Here is a 22,668-nt window from a genome sequence, read left to right as displayed (position 1 = left end):
TTTGTTGGCAAAGTAATATCTCTGCTTTTCAGTATGCTGTCTAGGTTGATCATAGCTTTTCTTCCGAGGAGCAAGTGTCTTTTTAATTTCATGGCTGCAGTCACCATCTGCAGTGATTTTGGAGCCCAAAAAATAGTCTCTCACTGTTTCCATTGTTTCCCCATCTATATGCCATGACGTGGTAGGACCAGATGCCATGATCTTGGTTTTCTGAATGTTGAGTTTTAAGCCAACTTTTACACTCTCCTCTTTCACTTTCATCAAGAGGCTCTTTAGTTCTTCTTCACTTTCTGCCATAAGGGTGGTGTCATCTGCATACCTGAGGTTATTGATATTTCTCCCAGCAATCTTGATTCCAGTTTGTGTTTCATCCAGCCCGGCATTTTGCTTGATGTACTCTGTACAGAAGTTAAATAAGCAGGGTGACAGTATACAGCCTTGACATACTCCTTTCCCAATTTGGAACCAGTTTGTTGCTTCATGTCCAGTTCTAACTGCTGCTTCCTGACCTGCATACAGATTTCTCAGGAGGCTGGTCAGGTGGCCTGGTATTTCCATCTTGTTAAGAATTTTCCACAGTTTGCTGTGATCCACACAGGTAAAGGCTTTGGCATAGTCAATAAAGCAGAAATAGATGTTTTTCTGGAACTCTCTTGCTTTTTCGATGATCCAGCAGATGTTGGCAACTTGATCTCTGGTTCCTTTGCCTTTTCTAAATCCAGCTTAAACACCAGGAAGTTCACAGTTCACATACTGTTGAAGCCTGGCTTGGAGAATTTTGAGCCATTACTTCGCTAGCGGGTGAGATGAGTGCACTTGTGTAGTAGTTTGAAAATGACGATGTGTGACAAATTCCAGGCATTAAATCACTTCTCTTCTTCCCTTCTTTCATTGAAACTTTTATTCTAATAGCACTGCTCAGTCTGAGCTGCTCTGCACCACAGCCCCTACCTCCTGAAATATGAGGATGCTACCAACCTTTAATGATCTCAAAGCATTTTCACTAGGATTCACAAACTTCTAGGAGCTACCATTTCCCTTTACCAGAGCAGGGAAAAGCAGTCATCATCAGAGCTCAGGTCACTCTCTGATGGGCATGCACACCTAGTCCCAACTCTCCTCACTCTGCACCTCACTGTTTTACACTTGCAAATTTTCAACCCCATCTTGGCTCTCAACCCTCCACACATGCTGCTTGAAGGCAACAGGCATGCTCTGCTTGCCCAAGCAGAACCCCAACTAATACTTCAGGTCTTAACTCAAGCTGGGTTCCTGGCGAAGCTTCTCTCACTCATCCCGGATAATTTGCTGCATCGTCTCTTTTGTTCCCAGTGAACCACCTCCCCTACTACCTCCATTATAGATGCTAACTCTGCGAGGACAAGAACTGTGTGTCTTTTCTAAACGTTCTGTTCTCAGGGCTCAGGTCTAATAACGATCTCACAGTAGGTGGTCCACTTAACCCATCTTGGGTGATTTATTTTTCCTATCAGAATTCTTGAGGCTCACGTGATAGTATTGCAAAAGTATGCTGTGAAGCAGCGTACAAATGATGGGTTTTTACAGCCTATACAGGGGCTTCCCGGGTGGCGCTAGTGGTAGAGCATGACCTGCCAACGCAGGAGATGTAAGAGGTGCACGTTCAATCCCTGCGTCGGGAAGGTCCCTCGAGGAGGAAATGGCAACCCACTCCAGTATTCTTGCCTGAAAGATTCCATGAACAGAGGAGCCTGGCAGGCTGCAGAGTCAGACGGGACTGAGCATGCGCGCACGCACGCTTCTCTTTCAGAGAGTGAATCACAGTGCGTTTCACCCTAAGTTACAGTTACATTAACACCCTGTTAGTCTTCACTGTCTGCTTTCTTAATTCCCTAGCCAAATAAACTACGATTCTACCCCTAAGATGGGTCTGGTAGCCTTCAGGAATATTAAGATTCCCTCTTCAGTTATTTTTCCTTTTAATCTCCCCTAACTTCAGAGACAAAGGAAAATTTATAGTGTTTCTTACTCCAGAGGCGCAAAACGAATAGTCTGACAGGATCTCCCCAATCACTTAAATATGTTTCACTTTTATCCAGACTCCTAGAGCAAAAACTACAGAGCTTATTATCATTCTGTCCTATGTCCAAAGATATACAACTTGGCTTTTTACTTATCTCTTCACTTCTTTCCATGGCAGGAAGGACATGGACACAGAATAACAAAAACTGGTCTCCAGTTCCACTTCTCAAAGGCATTCAGAACAATTTCCCTGCCTCAAAAAAAGAGACTGAACTAAAATTAGGCAGTCTGCAATCCATATGTTTTCTGAGATGGGGCAGGTAAAATAACTATGCAAAACAGCTAAGTATAATAAGGAATAGTGGTTACTATCCTGGCCCTCTGAAGAAATGCCTTGTCTAAAATCTCAGTATTCATAAAAAAAAAAAAACCCTAGCCAAATAAAATAGGGTGGGTTCATTCTCATACCAGCAGTATTTTAGTAGCTCTGTGTGTGTGTTAGTCACTTAGTCGTCCAACTCTGGGATCCTGTGGACTGTAGCCTGCCAGGCTCTTCTATCCTAGTAGCCATAACACACATCAATTTGTGAGTTATATTTGTGAGTTCATTGCTGAATCTGATAATTTTTAAGTGCTTCCTCTTCTACCTTTGAAATTTAACCTAAAAAACAAACAAACAAAAAAAGGGTGACAAGAGCCATGTTTTCCAAGTTAAAAGATATTACACCTGGGAGGTAGCAGTTTCAACAGGCCAAAGCTTGCTGGTTTCTATTTTACTTTAATAATGAACCAATATATCCTTGAACGTCTTGTCCTAAAACACCTCTGGCCTGGTACTATAACTCCCCTTCAGTCTATGACCTTTTATTCTATCCATATACTCTCCTTTTAACTGTGCAGCAGAGCCACCGTCTTTGAATGTCAGAATTACCTTCATTAGTAAAATAAGGTCTCTTCCAACCAATATTCCATTACCACCACAACCCTGCACATGTGCATGCATGCATGCACACGCACGTGCACACACATACACACATTCCCATTCAGAAATGGTCTGGGTCAACAGGCATTTCCCTCTCCACTAATAATGTGAGAAAATTACCACTTAAATGGCACTCCTCCTAATTCTATAAATTCAGCCAATATGATTCCATTGACTCAAGTATACACTACTTTTCAGTGGCACGTGAACTATGCGGCAGACATCACCCTGCGCTGCAGCCATTCTCGGGTTCCCGACCAAATGTCATATCATAACCCACAGGGTGAACTTCTGGAGAAACCAAACCAAGACCAAGACAGGACACTGCAACCTCACAGTTACTGCATTCGAGTTAGGGTGGGCCACGTGACTGGTGTCCTTACAGGAAGAAACTTGGTCACAGAAAGACACACCAGGGGTGCATGTGTGCAGAGGGAAGGCCGTGTGAAGAGGCAGCAAGGGGGCAGCCATCAGCAGGCCAAGGAGAGAGGCCTCAGAAGAAATCAAACCCGCCAGCACCTTCATCTTGGACTTCCAGCCTCCAGAACAGTGAGAAAATAAACTTGTTTTTTAAGCTGCTCAGTCTGTGGCATTTTGTTACGGCAGCCCTGGCAAAGTAACACAATGTGATTTAACACCTGTGATTTAACTTTTTTGAACCAACTAAGAGAGCTGGCTGCTGGATTTTTTTAGAAAATTGTGTTTTCTTCTTGCGCTTTCTGCCTTCGCTGGTAATAAAATTTTTAATGAAGAAAAGTACACAAATCATAAATTTCCAGCTTTGATGAGTTTTCACAAAGTGAATGTATTCATGTAACCACAACTCAGATCAAAACAGAAAACAATGGTAGGTAAATTCACGGATTCAACACTGAATTGTCTAGACTAATCACTTACATATCTTGAGTAATTGTGTTTCCTTCCTAATACAGATTTTGTTTTTTAATCTTTCAAGCACAAGTCTTACTTGACATAACCAGTACCATTTAGAAATACTGCAATATCAGAAATATTAAACCTCTAAATGACTAATAACATGTTAAGAAACCAACCAGAGTCATGGGTCATGGTCCCAGCATTGTATTTATTTATCTTTCTTTTTTTTTTTTTTAACAGAAAGAGACTGTGCTTATCTTTGTGAGACACATAGTCCGGTGAAGTTATCACATAGGCTCCAATTAATTTCTCTTTCTCCCACTTAACATCTTTTAATATTCTTTTCTTACAAGACTTTGAAGCAAGTATAGGCTTTGGTGGGAAGTGAATGCCAGCTGAATCAGTGATGCAGTTAATTTATTTGAATTACTTTTCATGAATTTTACAGTTTTGAAATAAAATTGTCCCCAACAAATGATAGTTCTTTTCTGCTAAGGAGATACTGTGTATTGTTTTTCCCTTGCAACTGTCTTCCTGGGTAATTTATATTCTAATGGGAAAGGTCTGTGGCATTGAAGTAGTTATTTCAAAAAGCTGGAGAATACAGAGAAACTGCATAAATGAAAAACTAGGTGCTGAAATCCAAAACAGAGGAGAGGCAGCAGTACTTGAGCAAACTTTACCAGCATCACAGCCACAACTCAGAGCGGGGACCAGAAGAGTCCCGGTGAAGAGAAGGAGGGCTGAGCAGCACAGAATCCCCCGGGGCCTGCGGGGATGGGGTAGAGCATGGCCGTCACCCTGGTGGAGCAGAGACAGGCGAGGGAGACGACAATGGCCAGACTGGCGGCCAGCACTGACGGGGACAGCAGCAGAACGCGGTGACGAAAGGCAGCGACACAGCCACGGAAGCCTGATGTGGCCCGAAAGTGCCCCTCGACTTCCTGGGCAAAACCTTCCTGAACCTCAGCCTCGGGACATCTGGGCCGACTGGAGTCTGCTTCATGTGTGGTGTCCCCAGGAAACACATTAGGGGCTAAAACCTCTCGGAGGCACAGACCCTCCAAGAGAGAAGGCTGAGGATCAGAGAACACATCAGAACTCTCACAAAAATACTAGTGTGAGTATATATGGTCAGTTGTGAAGTATGATATTAATTTAAAAAGGATTATAATACCACATTTGGTCCATGATTTTTTAAAAAGGCGTGTGCACCAGGGAATTCCCTGGTGGTCCAGTGGTTAGCAGTCCAGGCTTTCCCTGTTGAGGGCATGGGTTCCAATCCTTGATCAGAGAACTAAGATCTCATAAACCGAGTGGCACGGCCAAAGCAGGGGGGTGGTGCCAAGTAACCCGTAGAAAGACATCATTTTCAGTTCTCGAATAAAGAGAGAGCTACAGTTTACTATCTCTATCTTGGTTACTATTCCTCCAGAAGCTCCAAAGGTTTCCAGGTAGTTTGCTGGTAAGGGGATAGAGGAAACACTGGAAGAGGATTGGAGAAAAGAGACAGGAAGGGGAACGAAGTCACTGAAGAGCTGCATCTGGAAAACAGGCACCAGCTGCACAGCACTGACAGGCGCGGCCGCCGCGCTGAGAACTCTGCGAGACAGCGCAGGGCGCGTGCCTGGGCCACCCTACCCAGCACTAAGTGGGCTGGGTGTTCACCCACCCAGTCCTTTCCAGTACCGGCTCCCAGAGGGAGGGCTGACCCCTGTCATTTCTGACCCACCCTCCCGGCCAGCAGAGACACAGAGAGATGCTGGGGTTTAGACGCTGGCCAGTGTGCCCAGGAACGGCCAGGGCTGCCGGATCGTGGGGGTGGGGGGAGCACCCAGAGCATCTATGACACGTATGCCACAATTCCCAAACCACGGCAGTCTGTCCCTAACTTGGCAAGGTAAGGAACATCACCCTTCACCTAGAAGACGCAGAAAAGGGATTGAGAACCGCTCCAAATTACTGGATATTTTTCCTTTGCTGAACAATATAGGGGCTCTTCTCAAAAAAAGTTTAGTTATGATACATAACAAGTTACAAAGTAAGAAAAATATCTACCAAATCCTCACAGTCATGAAGCTGTGTATAGTTATAGAAAAGAAACCAACGCTGTAAATAACCCTGGGTGGTGTGCTTTTTTCTCTGTGAGCAGGAGAAGGCTGCAACTTCTAACCATAAAATATTCTCCAGAAAACCTCTCAAAGGAGGAGGGAAAAATGTGCAAACACTATGTGTCTGAAGGGTTCCCCCCACCTTCTTCTTTGGGAACAGCTAATGACACAGTACAAGCAAGATACTGCTGACTGACACACGTACACACGGTCCTTAAAGTAAATTTTTAAAGAAGGCTTCAGCTGAATTTCTTTTCAAACAGTCTTTCAAAAAGCACACTGGCTCTCTATCAGTGCTTCACCTCTGGCCAGGCCACAGCTGCCTGTTTCTTTTTTTTTTTTTGCCTTTTTTTTTTTTTTTTAATTTTAAAATCTTTAATTCTTACATGTGTTCCCAAACATGAAACCCCCTCCCACCTCCCTCCCCATAACATCTCTGTGGGTCATCCCCATGCACCAGCCCCAAGCATGCTGTATCCTGCGTCAGACATAGACTGGCGATTCAATTCTTACATGATAGTATACATGATAGAATGCCATTCTCCCAAATCATCCCACCCTCTCCCTCTCTCTCTGAGTCCAAAAGTCCGTTATACACCGCTGTGTCTTTTTTGCTGTCTTGCATACAGGGTCGTCATTGCCATCTTTCTAAATTCCATATATATGTGTTAGTATACTGTATTGGTGTTTTTCTTTCTGGCTTACTTCACTCTGTATAATCGGCTCCAGTTTCATCCATCTCATCAGAACTGATTCAAATGAATTCTTTTTAACGGCTGAGTAATACTCCATTGTGTACATGTACCAAAGCTTTCTTATCCATTCATCTGCTGATGGACATCTAGGTTGTTTCCATGTCCTGGCTATTATAAACAGTGCTGCGATGAACATTGGGGTACATGTGTCTCTTTCAATTCTGGTTTCCTCGGTGTGTATGCCCAGCAGTGGGATTGCTGGGTCATAAGGTAGTTCTATTTGCAATTTTTTAAGGAATCTCCACACTGTTCTCCATAGTGGCTGTACTAGTTTGCATTCCCACCAACAGTGTAGGAGGGTTCCCTTTTCTCCACACCCTCTCCAGCATTTATTGCTTGCAGATTTTTGGATCACAGCCATTCTGACTGGTGTGAAGTGGTACCTCATTGTGGTTTTGATTTGCATTTCTCTGATAATGAGTGATGTTGAGCATCTTTTCATGTGTTTGTTAGCCATCCGTATGTCTTCTTTGGAGAAATGTCTATTTAGTTCTTTGGCCCATTTTTTGATTGGGTCGTTTATTTTTCTGGAATTGAGCTGCATAAGTTGCTTGTATATTTTTGAGATTAGTTGTTTGTCAGTTGCTTCATTTGCTATTATTTTCTCCCATTCAGAAGGCTGTCTTTTCACCTTGCGTATATTTTCCTTTGTTGTGCAGAAGCTTTTAATTTTAATTAGATCCCATTTGTTTATTTTTGCTTTTATTTCCAGAATTCTGGGAGGTGGATCATAGAGGATCCTGCTGTGATTTATGTCTGAGAGTGTTTTGCCTATATTCTCCTCTAGGAGTTTTATAGTTTCTGGTCTTACATTTAGATCTTTAATCCATTTTGAGTTTATTTTTGTGTGCGGTGTTAGAAAGTGATCTAGTTTCATTCTTTTACAAGTGGTTGACCAGTTTTCCCAGCACCACTTGTTAAAGAGATTGTCTTTACTCCATTGTATATTCTTGCCTCCTTTGTCAAAGATAAGGTGTCCATATGTGTGTGGATTTATCTCTGGGCTCTCTATTTTGTTCCATTGATCTATATGTCTGTCTTTGTGCCAGTACCATACTGTTTTGATGACTGTGGCTTTGTAGTAGAGCCTGAAGTCAGGCAAGTTGATTCCTCCAGTTCCATTCTTCTTTCTCAAGATTGCTTTGGCTATTCGAGGTTTTTTGTATTTCCATACAAATCTTGAAATTATTTGTTCTAGTTCTGTGAAAAATATGGCTGGTAGCTTGATAGGGATTGCGTTGAATTTGTAAATTGCTTTGGGTAGTATACTCATTTTCACTATATTGATTCTTCCAACCCATGAACATGGTATATTTCTCCATCTATTAGTGTCCTCTTTGATTTCTTTCATCAGTGTTTTATAGTTTTCTATATATAGGTCTTTAGTTTCTTTGGGTAGATATATTCCTAAGTATTTTATTCTTTTTGTTGCAATGGTGAATGGAATTGTTTCCTTAATTTCTTTTTCTACTTTCTCATTATTAGTGTATAGGAATGCAAGGGATTTCTGTGTGTTGATTTTATATCCTGCAACTTTACTATATTCATTGATGAGCTCTAGTAATTTTCTGGTGGAGTCTTTAGGGTTTTCCATGTAGAGGATCATGTCATCTGCAAACAGTGAGAGTTTTACTTCTTCTTTTCCAATTTGGATTCCTTTTATTTCTTTTTCTGCTCTGATTGCTGTGGCCAAAACTTCCAGAACTATGTTGAATAGTAGCGGTGAAAGTGGACACCCTTGTCTTGTTCCTGACTTTAGGGGAAATGCTTTCAATTTTTCACCATTGAGGATAATGTTTGCTGTGGGTTTGTCATATATAGCTTTTATTATGTTGAGGTATGTTCCTTCTATTCCTGCTTTCTGGAGAGTTTTTATCATAAATGGATGTTGAATTTTGTCAAAGGCCTTCTCTGCATCTATTGAGATAATCATATGGTTTTTATTTTTCAATTTGTTAATGTGGTGAATTACATTGATTGATTTGCGGATATTGAAGAATCCTTGCATCCCTGGGATAAAGCCCACTTGGTCATGGTGTATGATCTTTTTAATATGTTGTTGGATTCTGATTGCTAGAATTTTGTTGAGGATTTTTGCATCTATGTTCATCAGTGATATTGGCCTGTAGTTTTCTTTTTCTGTGACATCTTTGTCAGGTTTTGGTATTAGGGTGATGGTGGCCTCATAGAATGAGTTTGGAAGTTTACCTTCCTCTGCAATTTTCTGGAAGAGTTTGAGTAGGATAGGTGTTAGCTCTTCTCGAAATTTTTGGTAGAATTCAGCTGTGAAGCCGTCTGGACCTGGGCTTTTGTTTGCTGGAAGATTTCTGATTACAGTTTCAATTTCCGTGCACAGCTGCCTATTTCTAACAAGCTGGTATAAACATGGAGGAATGAGGTTTTATTCCAGAATTTTAAAATGTCTACTAAGTCACTGTGCATTAAAGACATAAAACTGACCTAACGTTCAAGAGGTTTATTTTAAACTTAAATTTGACCTAGATGAAATTGGTTTCTCTATTCTTCGTGATCAATTTCTTTAGTTTTTCAAGAAATTAACAATCCAGGGCTTCCCTGGTGGCTCAGTGATAAAGAATCCACCTGCCAGTGCAGGAGACACAGGTTCGATCCCTGACCTGGGAAGACCCCACGTGCCTCGGAGCAACTGTGCGCACGCGCTGCAGCTAGTGACCCCTGCTCTAGAGCCTGGGAGCCGCAGCTACTGAGGCCCATGTGCCCTAAAGCCCAAGCCCTGCACCAACAGAAGCCACCAGAGAGAGAAGCATGCACACCACAACTAAACAGTAGCCCCCTGCTCGCCCGCAAGAGGAAAGCCCGTGCAGCAGCAAGGACCCAGGACAACCAGTAAGTGAATAAATAAAATTATGCTTAAAGAAATAAAAAGAAAGTAATATTTTAAATTGAGGTTTATATACAAACCGTATGTCCCTACTGCTTTACCGAGATACACTAGTACATTCCCCACTCAAACCATATTGAATTAAGTAACACTTTTAGTCTGGTCATCATATAAATTCTTATACTGCTTCTATTTTATTGTTAACTTTTCTTTTACAAGCCTCTATTTCTTTAGAGTTTGGTCATATTGCATTGACAAAATCTTTTTCTTTCTAAATGTATGTATTTGTTAATTTTAATTTTATGCAATCTGAGAATAATGCATGACATTCAGTAAACATCGCTTAAGTATTTTCCCCTCCAACAGTATTACAAATTTCACATCGGTGCCTTGGTACATACAGCTCTAAAAATGATTTTCTATTCTGTCACTTCTTTGTCAGCCAAATTCCTCAAACAGTTCTGCAGAAAGATTGCTCCATGCCTTCGCAGTAATACAAATGACTTGATGAATTGTATTTTCTCCAGTGGTACCTGTTCAAGTGGATAACATAGGCTATAAAATTGCAAACCACTGGGATTTCACATACAGCTGAACCATAAATCAGAAAACAGAATGTAAAGAGGGGAAAAAAATCAAGAAACACTGGAGTGTGAGCATTAAACAGTCTCCACTGGTGACATCTATGAGGGTATTTTGCAATTAATCCCCATTTTTCTTAGGTACCATAACGCTACTGTGCTTATGTATCTTTAAAAAAGGAATCCTTATGGACACTTGTACTAAGAATTTAAAGGTGGAATGATATGTTGTGTAAGGCTGTCTTTAAAATGACCCTGTGAGGTACAAAGAACAGTGGCTAGGGAAGAGCTGAAACAATTTGACTGACCAAATGCTGAAGTCTGAAGTTAGATGACAGGCACGTGGAGTTTCACTATACTATTTCTCTACTTTCACATATGCTTAAAATTTTTTCCACAATGAACAGTTAAGCTGCAGGCAAGAAGGGAGTGGCAGGATATATTTAAAGTGCTGAAAGCGAAAAACCTATAACCAAAAGCAATCAACCCACAAGGCTCTCAATTCAGATTCCATGGAGAAATCAAAAGCTTTACAGACAAGCAGAAGCTGAGAGAATACAGCACCACCAATCCAGTTTCACAACAAAGCTAAAGGAACTTCTCTAGGTGGGAAATACAAGAGATTACAAAGAAAGAAGGGGGAAAAAAGACCTACAGAAACAAACCCCAAACAATTAAGAAAATGAAACAGGAATACACACATTGATAATTATCTTAAGTGTAAACAGAATAAATGCTCCAACTACAAGTTAAGCTAAAACCTCAAGAGCAGTCCCCTAAAAGCACAGAAATTTCTTCTGATACAACAAAAGGAAGAAAAACAGCAGCAGGAGGAGGGGCAGGGGAAGAACAGGAGAAGAACAAAGAAAAACAGCTACTGGGGAGGTGGACAGGTTCTCATCACTCCTGTTGGCTCCACAAAAAAAACAAACATTTTTATTTTATAACTTTAATCTCACCAGTAGATATACCAAATAGCTTGTCCACTTAAAATAATACCTTCTTTTCTACAAGAGGAGGGTTTCTCATCCTTGGCACTACTGACATTTTGGGCTGGACAGTTCTGTGCTGCAAGGAGCTGTTCTGTGCACAGCAGGCTGTTTGGTGACATCCCCAATTATTCCATGCCAGGAACATGCACCCAGGTGACAGTCAAAAATGTCTGTATGCATGCTCAAGTCACTCAGTCATGTTCAACTCTTTGTGACCCCATGGACTGTAGCTAGCCAGGCTCCTCTGTCCATGGGATTCTCCAGGCAAGAAAAATGAAGTGGGTTGCCAGTTCCATTGCCAGGGGGACATCCTGAACCAGGGATTGAACCCAAGTCTCCCGCAGCTCCTGTACTGGCAAGTGGATTCTTCACCACTGAGCCACCAGGGAAGTAAGTCCTCAAAAATGTCTCTAGATGATGCAAAGCAGCCTCCCAGGTGGAAATCACTGCACTACATAATATATAAACACAGCTTTGTATCTGGAAAGTGGCAGGTTAAAAACATACTCATAATTTGCAGACAATGATCAGACAGATTATTTTTGTTTCTGCAGGGCAAACCCAATAGGCAATTTACAAAGGAACTGAGATTTATAATAAGTGAAGTGACGTATCATTTAGATAAAATCACAGTGATTTATAGACTTTATAAAGGCTTAGAAATAAAATGTACCAGGACAATGAGGGGTGCAAACATATTTGAAAAAAGGGAAATATCTTTTTACAAAAGTAATTTGTTTTTAATCACTGCTGCTGCTGTTTAGTCCTTGAGTCATGTCTGACTCTTTGCAACCCCATGGACTATAGCCTGCCAGGCTCCTCTGTCCATGGGATTTCCCAGGCAAGAACGCCGGAGTGGGTTGCCATTCACTTCTCCAGGGGATCACCCCAACCCAGGGATTAAACCCACATCTCCTGCTTGGCAGGTGGATTCCTTACCACCGAGTCACCTGGGAAGCCCCTCTTAATCACCAACAGCGCCTTAAAAAGCTGGGTGAGTTTATATTATTCTACTTCAGCATGTGTTTGAAATGTTCCCAAATATAAAAGTTCATTTTTTCCCCCATTCTATTTCTTTCTTTTTTTCAAAGCTGTCAGTTACTCACAAAATTAATTTTGCACCTACACTCTGAAAACCACCAGTATGATGATTAAGGGCACAGGTCTACCAGCTGCATGTTGGTCAAATTATATCCTAAGTAAGCCCCGTTTCTTTCATCAATTAAATGACCATGGTTTCCACCCCATAGGCTTGTTGTGTGAAATACTTGCTAAGGAGTACTCAACACAGTGGACAAAATAAGTGTACAATAGGTTGTCCATTTCTGTTAACTATCACTGCTTAATGACAAAAAAGGTATAAACATTAACAAAAAGTTCCTTCAAGTTTCCTAAACCGAATAGTTATGAGAATATAAAATGATATAAAGTACTCTGTATCACAGCAAATATAACAAAAATATAGTTCAACTACAATTCAAAGAGAGGCATGCACCCCTATGTTCACGGCAGCACTACTCACAATAGCCAAGACATGGAGACAACCTAAGTGTCCCTCAACAGATGAACGGATAAAGTTGATGCGGTATTGACATATGCACAATGGAATACCACTCAGCCACAAAAAGAATGGAACAATGCCAGCTGAAGCAACGCAGATGGGCGTAAAGATCATCATACTAAGTGAAGCGGGTCAAAGACAAATGCCACATGAAACCATTCATACGTGAAATCTAAAACTATGATACTTATTTACAAACCAGAAAGAGACTTACAGACACAGAAAACCATTATACATAGAATTGATAAAGAAGGTCCGACAGTGTAGCACATGGAGCTATGATAACCATAAACCAAAAGAATTTTTAAAAGAATGTATGTGTCTATAACTGAATCACTTGCTGTATGGCAGAAATTAACACACAACATTGTAAATTAACACAACACTGTAAATCAACTATACTTCAAAAAAAAAAAAACCTCAGAGTTCTATTGCAATGGCAACTAGCAATATGCAGATGGTGATAATTCACACAACAGCAAAATTCATGTAAAAGCAGTGATAAGAAAAATATTCAACAGAAGAAAACAGTTGTAGTCTGAATGCTATAAAGCACACACAGATACACATAAAGCTTAATTCAAACCTCTGAAAATCATATAACTGATTCTCAGCACACAGGAAATGCACCAAGCAATATGGTAACGTGTCTAGTGGTCAACCAAGCACCACATCACACAGCACTGAACTAATCTGATTGGCAAAGAAAAAATAGAAGAATTGTTCGTGCCAAAATAAAAATATAATGAGCAAGAAATAACAAAGGGAACAAAGGAATTTAATATTCAATTTTGAATCTCAAGGGTCTTAAGAAAAAGACTTCACTTTGAAATAAGAAAATCTATCCTTTGTCACTAACAAGCCATCTCACTTAAAATCACTCTAAAGAGTACCTTTAGGATATCGGTAATTCTTAGGAGAAAATCAACTATTTCAATACGTATTTGTTTTAGCAAGCCCACGTGCTGTGTTCAGTCCTATATGAGACACTCTGGCAAGAAGCATGAGACATGGTCCCCTGCCCATAAGGCTTAATCCAGGGACAAAATGAGCAATACAAACCTTGCTGCCATAAAGTCTAGATGAAGGAAGAATCAACAAAGCTGGAGTCATAAAGGGAAAGCTGGTTGCAACTATAAAAAGCAAACACATCCCTGGCAGAGGAAAACAAGGGAAGAAGGAGAGGCAGCAGTGTCAGGAGGCTCTGGGGTGGGAGAAGGGATTCTAGCAGCTTGCAGGGTAGAGAGGACAGCTGAGGTGTTCAGAGGACAGCGGGTTAAGTGGTATCACGAAATGTGTATGCGGTTCATCCCTGGTGATTCAGTGGCTAAGACTCCGCACTCTCAGTGGAGGGGGATCAAGTTCAGTCCCTCGTCAGGGAACCAGATCCCACAGGCCACAACTAAAACTCGCTGCACGAGCCGCAGTTAAGATCCAGCAGAACCAAATGAATAAAAACGACTACTAAAAAAAAAAAAAAAAAAAACAGGAAGGAAATGTGTATTCCTACTACAGAAATGACCTAACAAGCAACTGACTGCATGTGAGAGTCAGAGGCGGCTCAGAACAGAACGATGCATCCCTGACAGAAATATGGACACATGGAGAATAAAGGAATGAAGAAGCCAACCCGATTTTGTATCTTCTCCATTTCAGGTGATGAGAAATCCAAGTGGACTGTCTGTTAAGACAACGAAGGATGGGACGGGACATCAGATGAGAGATAGACCTTTGTCACTGCTACCACGCTGATCCAAATCTCTGTCATCCCTTCCCTGGATTACTGCAATGGCCTCCAGCTTCCACCCTTGTCCTCAAGGGAATTAAACCACAGAAAGATGCAAAGAGGGACTTCCCTGGTGGTCCAGTGGCTAAGACACTGTGCTCCCAACAGAGGGGGCCCAGGTTAGACTCTTGGTCAGGGAACTAGACCCCACATGCTGTAACTAAGACCCAATGCCGCCAAATAAAATAAAATATAGAGAGAGAAAAAAAGAAAGTGCAAAGAGAGTTAGGGAACAATGAAATGAGATGGAACAACTGACATTAGGCACCAAAGACTTCCCTTGGAGTGTGTACCATCTAACGGCAACTTAGACCTCACTTGCATTATCACAGTTCTACAAAGAACACACTGTACAAACTCCAGAAGAAGGATGATCTTGATCCTTTTCCATATTCCTGGCAAGATAATCTTCATAAAGCCATATTCACTTTGGAGTACACTGTAACCCCAAATGTGAACACAAAATGTTCAGAAAGAGCATACTAATAAAAGGATTTACAAGATTAAATACGAAAGATTAATTTTGACGATAACAAACCTCAGCTTCCTAAATTACTGTCTTTTGTGTAAGTACCAGCAATGAGTCACACTTCAGAAAAACTACCAACCTGATAGGAGGTAAAAAGTCTGAAACAGGGCACCTTTTTCTACCAAGGAAGTACAAGGTTCCCCACCTCAGGCTTTTTTTCCAGACTGCTTCCTTTTTATCATTTTGGTGCCATGCCTCTTCCACTCCAGGAACAAGAAGTAGAGAAAACCTCACAGGTTCAACAGATCTTATTAAATCCAACCAACCAGTTGCTAGATTAATTGTGCCTATGCTGTGCCCTGCACAATGCAGCACACAGTATTTGTTGAATGGTTGAATCTTCTCCAGGAGAAAATGCATATGTTTAACAGTCTCTACTTCCCGTAATATTACACTACAAATTATGGCAACAGAATAATGAAATAAAACAAACCCTGGTGGCTGATGGTACAGAATCTGCCTGCAGCGCAGGAGACCCAGGTTTGATCCCTGGGAGAAGGGAATGGCAACCCACTCCAGTATTCTTGCCTGGAGAATTCCATGGACAGAGGAGCCTGGTGGGCTACAGTCCACGAGCTTGCAAAGATTTGGACACAACTGAGTAACTAACAATTTCATCTTCCTTAACTTTAAACCACATGACAGAAAATTTACAATTTACCACTTTTAAAATTCTACATCCAAGGGGAAAAAAAACCCAATGATTTTCTGACATCAGTTTATGCACATATTGGCAATCTAAGACAACATAAAAATTTGCTGAAGTACAGCTGACTCCTGAAGAACATGGATTTGAATTTCAAGGGTCTACTTAAATGCAGGTTTTTCTCAATGGTAAAAACCACAGTACTATTCAATCTATAGTTGGTGACTTCGAGTACACACAACTGCAAACATGGAGGAACCCTGGACACGAAGAACCCACTGTAAACTATACCTGTGTTTCCAACTGTGAGTGTTCGTGCCCTTAACCTTCCCATTTTTCAAGGATCAACTGTATATTCTGTTAAAACAATAATGTTCTTAACATTTAATTTCTTACACCTTTCTTTGTAATGTTTAATGAAAATACAACAAAACCATGGATGTTTTTCTTTTATACAACCAAATAAACTTTCTGAATTAGGTATGAGAAATTAGTTGTTAAAATGAGGTGGCCTGTTGCTTTACTAGTAGTACTGCAAATTCAGTAAAGCTTAACAACCAAGAAACAATGAAAATGAACATATACTCTTACATATGCCACCAAAAAAGTCCCCTCTATATTTAATTCACAAGCTGAAATACCTGCTCCCCTTTTACTGAGCTATTAAAACATTTAAGAGCAAACAAAATTAAAAACCATGCACAGCTTCTTAGAAGTCGATACCAATTAAAAGAAGTCAATCCCTATGCATTAAGAAATAAAGTGCACAAGAGCCAAGGTATTTCCTATATTTTGACTAAATATTCCCTAGTATTATGCAGTATTTTTTAAAACACAATTTACAGTTGCTGAATATCAATTTACCAAAACAGGCAAGGATGACCTTATCTTGGCAAAACTCATAATACTGTTTCCTCAACATCCTGGAAGCCAGCTTGATGCACCACACTCTTCCATCTGCTTTGTTCTATTTCTTGACGCCCCAAATGGAAGTTAAACCCTTCCAGTAGCGGTCAAAAATCCATCAATCACAGGAAAGGACTTCGAGCACCGAGCGGAGAAGCAGCACGACGTGAGTTAGAGGTAGAAAGAATCACAGGTACAACAGCCCTGGCAATGATGCCCTTTGAGAGTGCGCTGAGAGAGATTATCTACACAACACGTCCAGGAATTGCATTTAAATGACTCTATGCCCACTTACCTGAGGAGCTCTCCGTGAACACGGTTAATGTCTGTCCTCCGACACTTTGTAAGACAAACGGATGTTCTCTAGGGGCACTGACTGAAGCCGGTTTTCCACCAATATCGTGAATATTTGCAAGATCCTCATTCAAAGTAAATGAAACCTAGTAGACACATTAACGAGAGCTTATTACAATATACTTTTGTATTCAAAGCATCTGTACAGAAACTGTGACTATAAATCAAATATTTTAATGTGAATCTTTTCCAATCATTTTATGAAGCACTTTAAAAATTTTTATCAAATAAGCTTTAATAATTAGTCATAAAAAGAGAATCTATTCCTATTTGTCTGAACAATGGGGTTAATCTACCATTATAAAGATAGCTTTCAAATGTTTCCTCTGGTCTATGGCTGAAAAAATTCTATTTGTAAAATAGAAGTAACTTGTTTCCCTAAGGTATCTGCAGTCAAGGAACTGTGTCTTGTTATATTTATACCCGTAAATAAATTAAATAAATATTAGGTGGATGGATGCATAGACAAACAGAACTATCCATCCATCCATTCGTTCAGCCACCCATCTCCGAGCAAAATGTCTGGCACACAGAAGAAAAACAGTATTTGCTGAATGAGTGAACGTTAAGTATTAAGAAAGCAACTATCTGAAGCAGGGGGAAGAGATCTATTTACTCAGAAAGCTTAAACACTCCCATAAGCAGAGGATGGCTTTCTCTTTTAGATCCAATGATTACCATGAGTACATGGTGCTGTTTTACTTTCAAATATTTCAACAAATACAACTAAATATTTATAAGGATAACTCAATATTGAGGTTTAGAATGAAAAGACCCAATCTTTCAAAATGCTTTTTACCATATCTCCCCAAATTTTTCATCAAAGGGATTTATAAACTTAAGAGTGCTGATCTCTCAATCACATAGAAAGATTATGAAATATTATTTAAGTATCTCTCTAGTATGTGACTGGAGAAGGCAATGGCAACCCACTCCAGTACTCTTGCCTGGAAAATCCCATGGACAGAGGAGCCTGGTAGGCTGCAGTCCATGGGGTCACGAAGAGTCAGACACGACTGAGCAACTTCACTTTCACTTTTCACTTTCATGCATTGGAGAAGGAAATGGCAACCCACTCCAGTGTTCTTGCCTGGAGAATCCCAGGGACGGCGGAGCCTGGTGGGCTATCGTTTAGGGGGTCGCACAGAGTCAGACATGACTGAAGCGACTTAGCAGCAGCACCAGCAGCAGCTAGTATGTGACAGGTACCACAAACTATGTCCTAGACTCAATGGATCAAAATCTAAGGCCTCCACAAATCTGTGTCAAATACATTTGCCACTCTGAATTAATGTTAAAGTATTACTGAAGCAATACTAGTTTTCACAGAACTGAGAGGGGATATTTAAATCAAAGTAGAAAAATGCTCAGTATGAGCAACTAGAAAGGAGCCTATTCACTCACACAAGAGCGTCATTTACACTATGTTTTCCTGACCAGCCACCAGTTTCATGTGGAGTTTTCCAGAGCAAACACTACTCTCTTTTTACTAATTCTAATGCATAGTAAAATAATCTCGTGTTTTAAATAAAATTTCCATAGAAATAATCTTACCTCGGTCCTTCCTTGATTTCTGAAAGAGAGGAAAGAAAACATTTCAATTATTTAATTTCATGTTTTTTCCAAATGTAAGCTAAGAACTATTAATAAAAGAAACACAACTTCATATGTACATTAAAATATTACATTTACAGAGATTAATATTACCTTTGGTTCTCCTAACAATTCTATTTATAATCCTATAGGAGAAAAAAATTCACATTAATCCCATGCGAATATTTCATTTTATTTTTTGACTGCACTGCACTGCACGCGGGTTCTTTGTTCCCTGACCAGGGATCAGACCTGAGTCCCCTGCAGTGGAAGCATGGAGGCTTAACCACTGAACTACCAGGGAAGCCCCACCAGTGAATATTTTAGATGTTATAAGTTCGTGTCTCTTAACTCTGTAACAACCTGCCCCAATAATATTTTAGCCAAATACTGATCTTATTACAATTCTTATTTTAATTTTTGTGTATTTTTAGCGTTCAGCAGCATGTGAATGGCATGTTTAATACCAGATATAGAGAACTTCAGCAAATTTTACTATTTATTTTGTCCAGCTAAAGAAGTTTCATTTACTTAACAAAATTTTAAAGATCAAAAATTATTATTTTAAAATTATAAGCAATCGTCTCTGCTATTAAATAATATGCTCATAAATAATATTACAGACAAGCCAAAAAAAATTTTAAATTAGCCAAGATTCTACTGCTAACATCTACTATTAGCTACAGTAACTATCCTTTTATGCTACCTTTTTTATAATTTGCGTTTGGTTTTGGGGTGCACTGAGTCTCCCTTGCCGCGTACAGGCTTCCTCTAGTTGCAGAGAGCAGGGGCTGCTCTCTAGCTGTGGAGTACGGAGCTTCTCAGCGCAGCGGCTTCTCGCCACAGGGCACCGGCTCGAGGAACATGGGCTTCAGTGGTCGCAGCACACGGCCTCAGCAGGGGCGGCTCACAGGCTCAGTTGCTCCTCAGCATGTGGCCTCTGCCTGGACCAGGGATTGAACCTGTGTCCCCTGCATTGGCAGGCGGGCCCCTATCCACTATATCACCAGAGAAGCCCCATACTATTTTTTATTTATTTCAATTACATGTTTTTAAATTGTTTTTTACCAATATGGAATCAATGTACTCCCTAATAATAGCCTAATTTTAAAAAAATATGTATTAAATACCTGTCATATGCAAAGTACTGAGTGCAGGGCCCCTTTGCCAGCCAGCAGAAGATATAAAAGCTAAATCCATAACCATAAAATGAGATAAACTTTAATTAAGAGAGCCACAATATGCCAGGATCAGACAGGAGAACACTATCTCTTCTATTCTAAGAGGTAAGTATTGGCTCAGCAAAAGGCCACTTTTGAACTAGTATCAAAAGTAGATAGCTAAGCAAAGTCATGGAAGAGTCTGATCAGAAAAATGTGATCAGATTTGGCTGGGAGGGAAAGTACAAAATAAGGAATAGTAGGAGATGAACTACAAAGGAAAAATGGAACCAGACCATAAATGATCTCTAATATCAGAGCACAGCCTTTATTCTTTAGGCAATGGAACGCTACAAAAGAATAACAAGTACGAAGTTCATAACAAGGACCATATTCAGAGTTCCTCCAAATCTAACATTTATATTCAAACTTCAACTGTTAAACTCCCTAAGCTATTTATTAGCTGATGATCAATCATTGAGTTTGCTGAGTGATTAAGAGCAAAAGTATAACAAGTAGAAAGACACGATCTAAGAAACTTCAGGTGGGCAAGCACTATTTCTCTGCAACACTAGGCTGAGTTCCAACCTGTGCCTTCTTTCAGCGGTCCGTTCATTCACCGCCACTCAGCATTTGCTGCACATCCAGGGCCTCGCGACAAACGCACGGCATGATGTAGCTCTTTATCCTCAAGGTCTCAGTTTAATGGGAAAACAAAACCAGTTCCAATCCATGAACAATTACAAACAGGATTTTATAACTATAACAGGATTCCTAAATTAAGGAAAACTAGAGAGATCTGACAACAGGAGGTCATGCAAGACTGTGGACTGGACCCTTTTGCTGTAAAACATCATCGAGACAACTGGCAAATCTTAAGTGAAGCCTGATGATTACGTAGTAGTACTATTCGGTTGTTAATTCATAGATTTGAAAGGGTGACCTGTGACTGCAAAAGAGAATTCCCCGTCAGAAAGTAGCTCTTTATTTTCCCCAGTGAGGTATATACTTTAACACATTCTGAATTTAGGAGATATATCCCTAAGGGAAACCTTACTGTTTTCTTTTAGAGATTTAAATATTTATTAAAATAATAACAAAAATGAAACAGTTAATGTGGCTTTTGATATTTCTAACTTTATACAGATCTCTTGTTAATATCAATGCATGATACATTAGAAGACAGGAACGTATTCAAATTATATTCCTGAAAAGTCACAGGAGAATGCTGTATTACATGGACCTCTCTGGTGGGCAAGTTCTTTATATTGTTCTTCCAGCTTTTCTGCTGCTTGAGACTGTTTCAAATTGAAAGAAAATTTTTTTTTCAAATTAAAAATATTAAACAATTTAAAAATGTCCCCAGTTTACTTAATTAATCCCTTACTAAAAAACTTGAGAATGCTACTCATTTTTCTCCATAACAAACAATACTGAAACAATTATCTTTGTGTATCAGTCTTTGCATCACTAACTTTTATTTCCACAGGATAGGTTTTAGAAATTGATGGAATTGCTGGGTCAAAGGCACGAGGATTTTATTATTAATATCCCAGCTTTCTCATTGTCTGAGTCCCCCTCTGCGAGATGAATCTCTCAATGTCTTTCTGTAAGGGCAGTACCAAGAACTGAACATAACGCTTGCGCAGTGAGCTGACTGGCAGAGAAAACAGTGGACTGTTATTCTGCTTTGTTTTGAGCAGCAGTGTGGATCTGTGCTTGGGTGTATGAGATATGTACATATATGTACATATGTGTGTACATATATATATGTGCATTAATATACATGTGTGTTGCCAGACTGCCCTTCAGAAAGTTTGTACTGATTTAAACTCCTATCAACAGTGTAACACTGTTCTAAACTTACTCAATTTTTATAACAGAAAATTATCTCACTGATTTTTATTTGCATATTTTCCATTATTAGTGGGCCCTCACATGATCTTGAATGTTAAATGTGTTTAGAAATAAAACTAGAAATTACACATCTCTGAGAGAAGCTGTATTATCACAGACTATGACTGTCAGTAAAACATGACACTCATCAAAGATTTTGAAAACTGAAGTTTTCTGAGGCAGGATGGTTATGTAGAAAGGCTGGTTTTAAAATTAAACTAAAGCAAAACTGTAAACCAATTAAAATGTAATACCCATCAGATGTTCAAAGGTATTAAAAAAAATGCAAGTACAATGATTTAGGGACGTGGTGGGGAATGCTTGAAGCAAACGGCCCAAACGTTACCAACTGTGGAAGCAGGCTGTTACCCTCAGCTTATTCACAACTGGACTCTCCCTTTTCTCAGGTGTTAACAGACCACACTGAGGAAGAGCTGCATTCACTCTGCGCGTCTCCCCCTCCCCTCTCTGCCGCTCTCGATTCCTCTACTCCATAGCCCTGTCTCTGCTAGAACCAACGTCCACACCATTTCTTCCAGCTCTTGGCACAGGAAGCTGCTGCTGCTGTTTAACTCTGGGAGATCAGAGCGGGAGAGAAGACATCAGACATGACGCAGAGTCTATGCATGTACTGGGCAGTATGTGGGATATGACAGTACGTGAACACTTACTAAGTATTTTACACACACTGAATCCGTGAGGTATTAATACCATCTCCTTTTAACAGATGAGGAAACAAGAAAGGGTAATAAGCAACTTCCCCAGAGTCACATGGCTGGTAAATGACAAGGTCTGGATTAAACCCAGAGCTGACTGACTCCTGAGTCCACACTCCTTATCAGTATGGCACATTGCTTTTTTAAAACCTTAGCTGTTTTTTCATTTTTTTACCCGAATATATGTTTTTTGGACCACACAGATAACCCATAAAGGGTTACTCTGCCTCTAAACATCAATACTTAATTATACATCTTCTAGCTTTTAAAAACCAGATAGTTTCACCTGGTTTGCCCTAGATCTTCTCTTGAACGGCCACAGTCCCTTCAAATGCTCCTCACAGGAAATTGATTTCGTTTTCC

General features: G+C 40.1%; 1 protein-coding gene across 1 annotated transcript in view; it reads right to left on the bottom strand.

The window, feature by feature from the left end:
* The window catches only part of GTF2F2 (general transcription factor IIF subunit 2), a 139,455-nt gene that overhangs the window by 99,401 nt on the left and 17,386 nt on the right, over positions 1 to 22,668 (bottom strand). Inside the window, exons 3-4 of the mRNA XM_068984505.1 lie at positions 18,495 to 18,513; positions 16,882 to 17,026 (exon numbers count right to left, since the gene is read on the bottom strand). Of these exons, the coding sequence (XP_068840606.1) occupies positions 16,882 to 17,026; positions 18,495 to 18,513 (164 nt within the window). The remainder of the gene's footprint in view (positions 1 to 16,881; positions 17,027 to 18,494; positions 18,514 to 22,668) is intronic.

This window comes from Capricornis sumatraensis, chromosome 12 (genome assembly GCF_032405125.1).
Source record: "Capricornis sumatraensis isolate serow.1 chromosome 12, serow.2, whole genome shotgun sequence".
NCBI lineage: Eukaryota > Metazoa > Chordata > Mammalia > Artiodactyla > Bovidae > Capricornis > Capricornis sumatraensis.
This window is presented reverse-complemented; position numbering and strand designations above follow the sequence as displayed.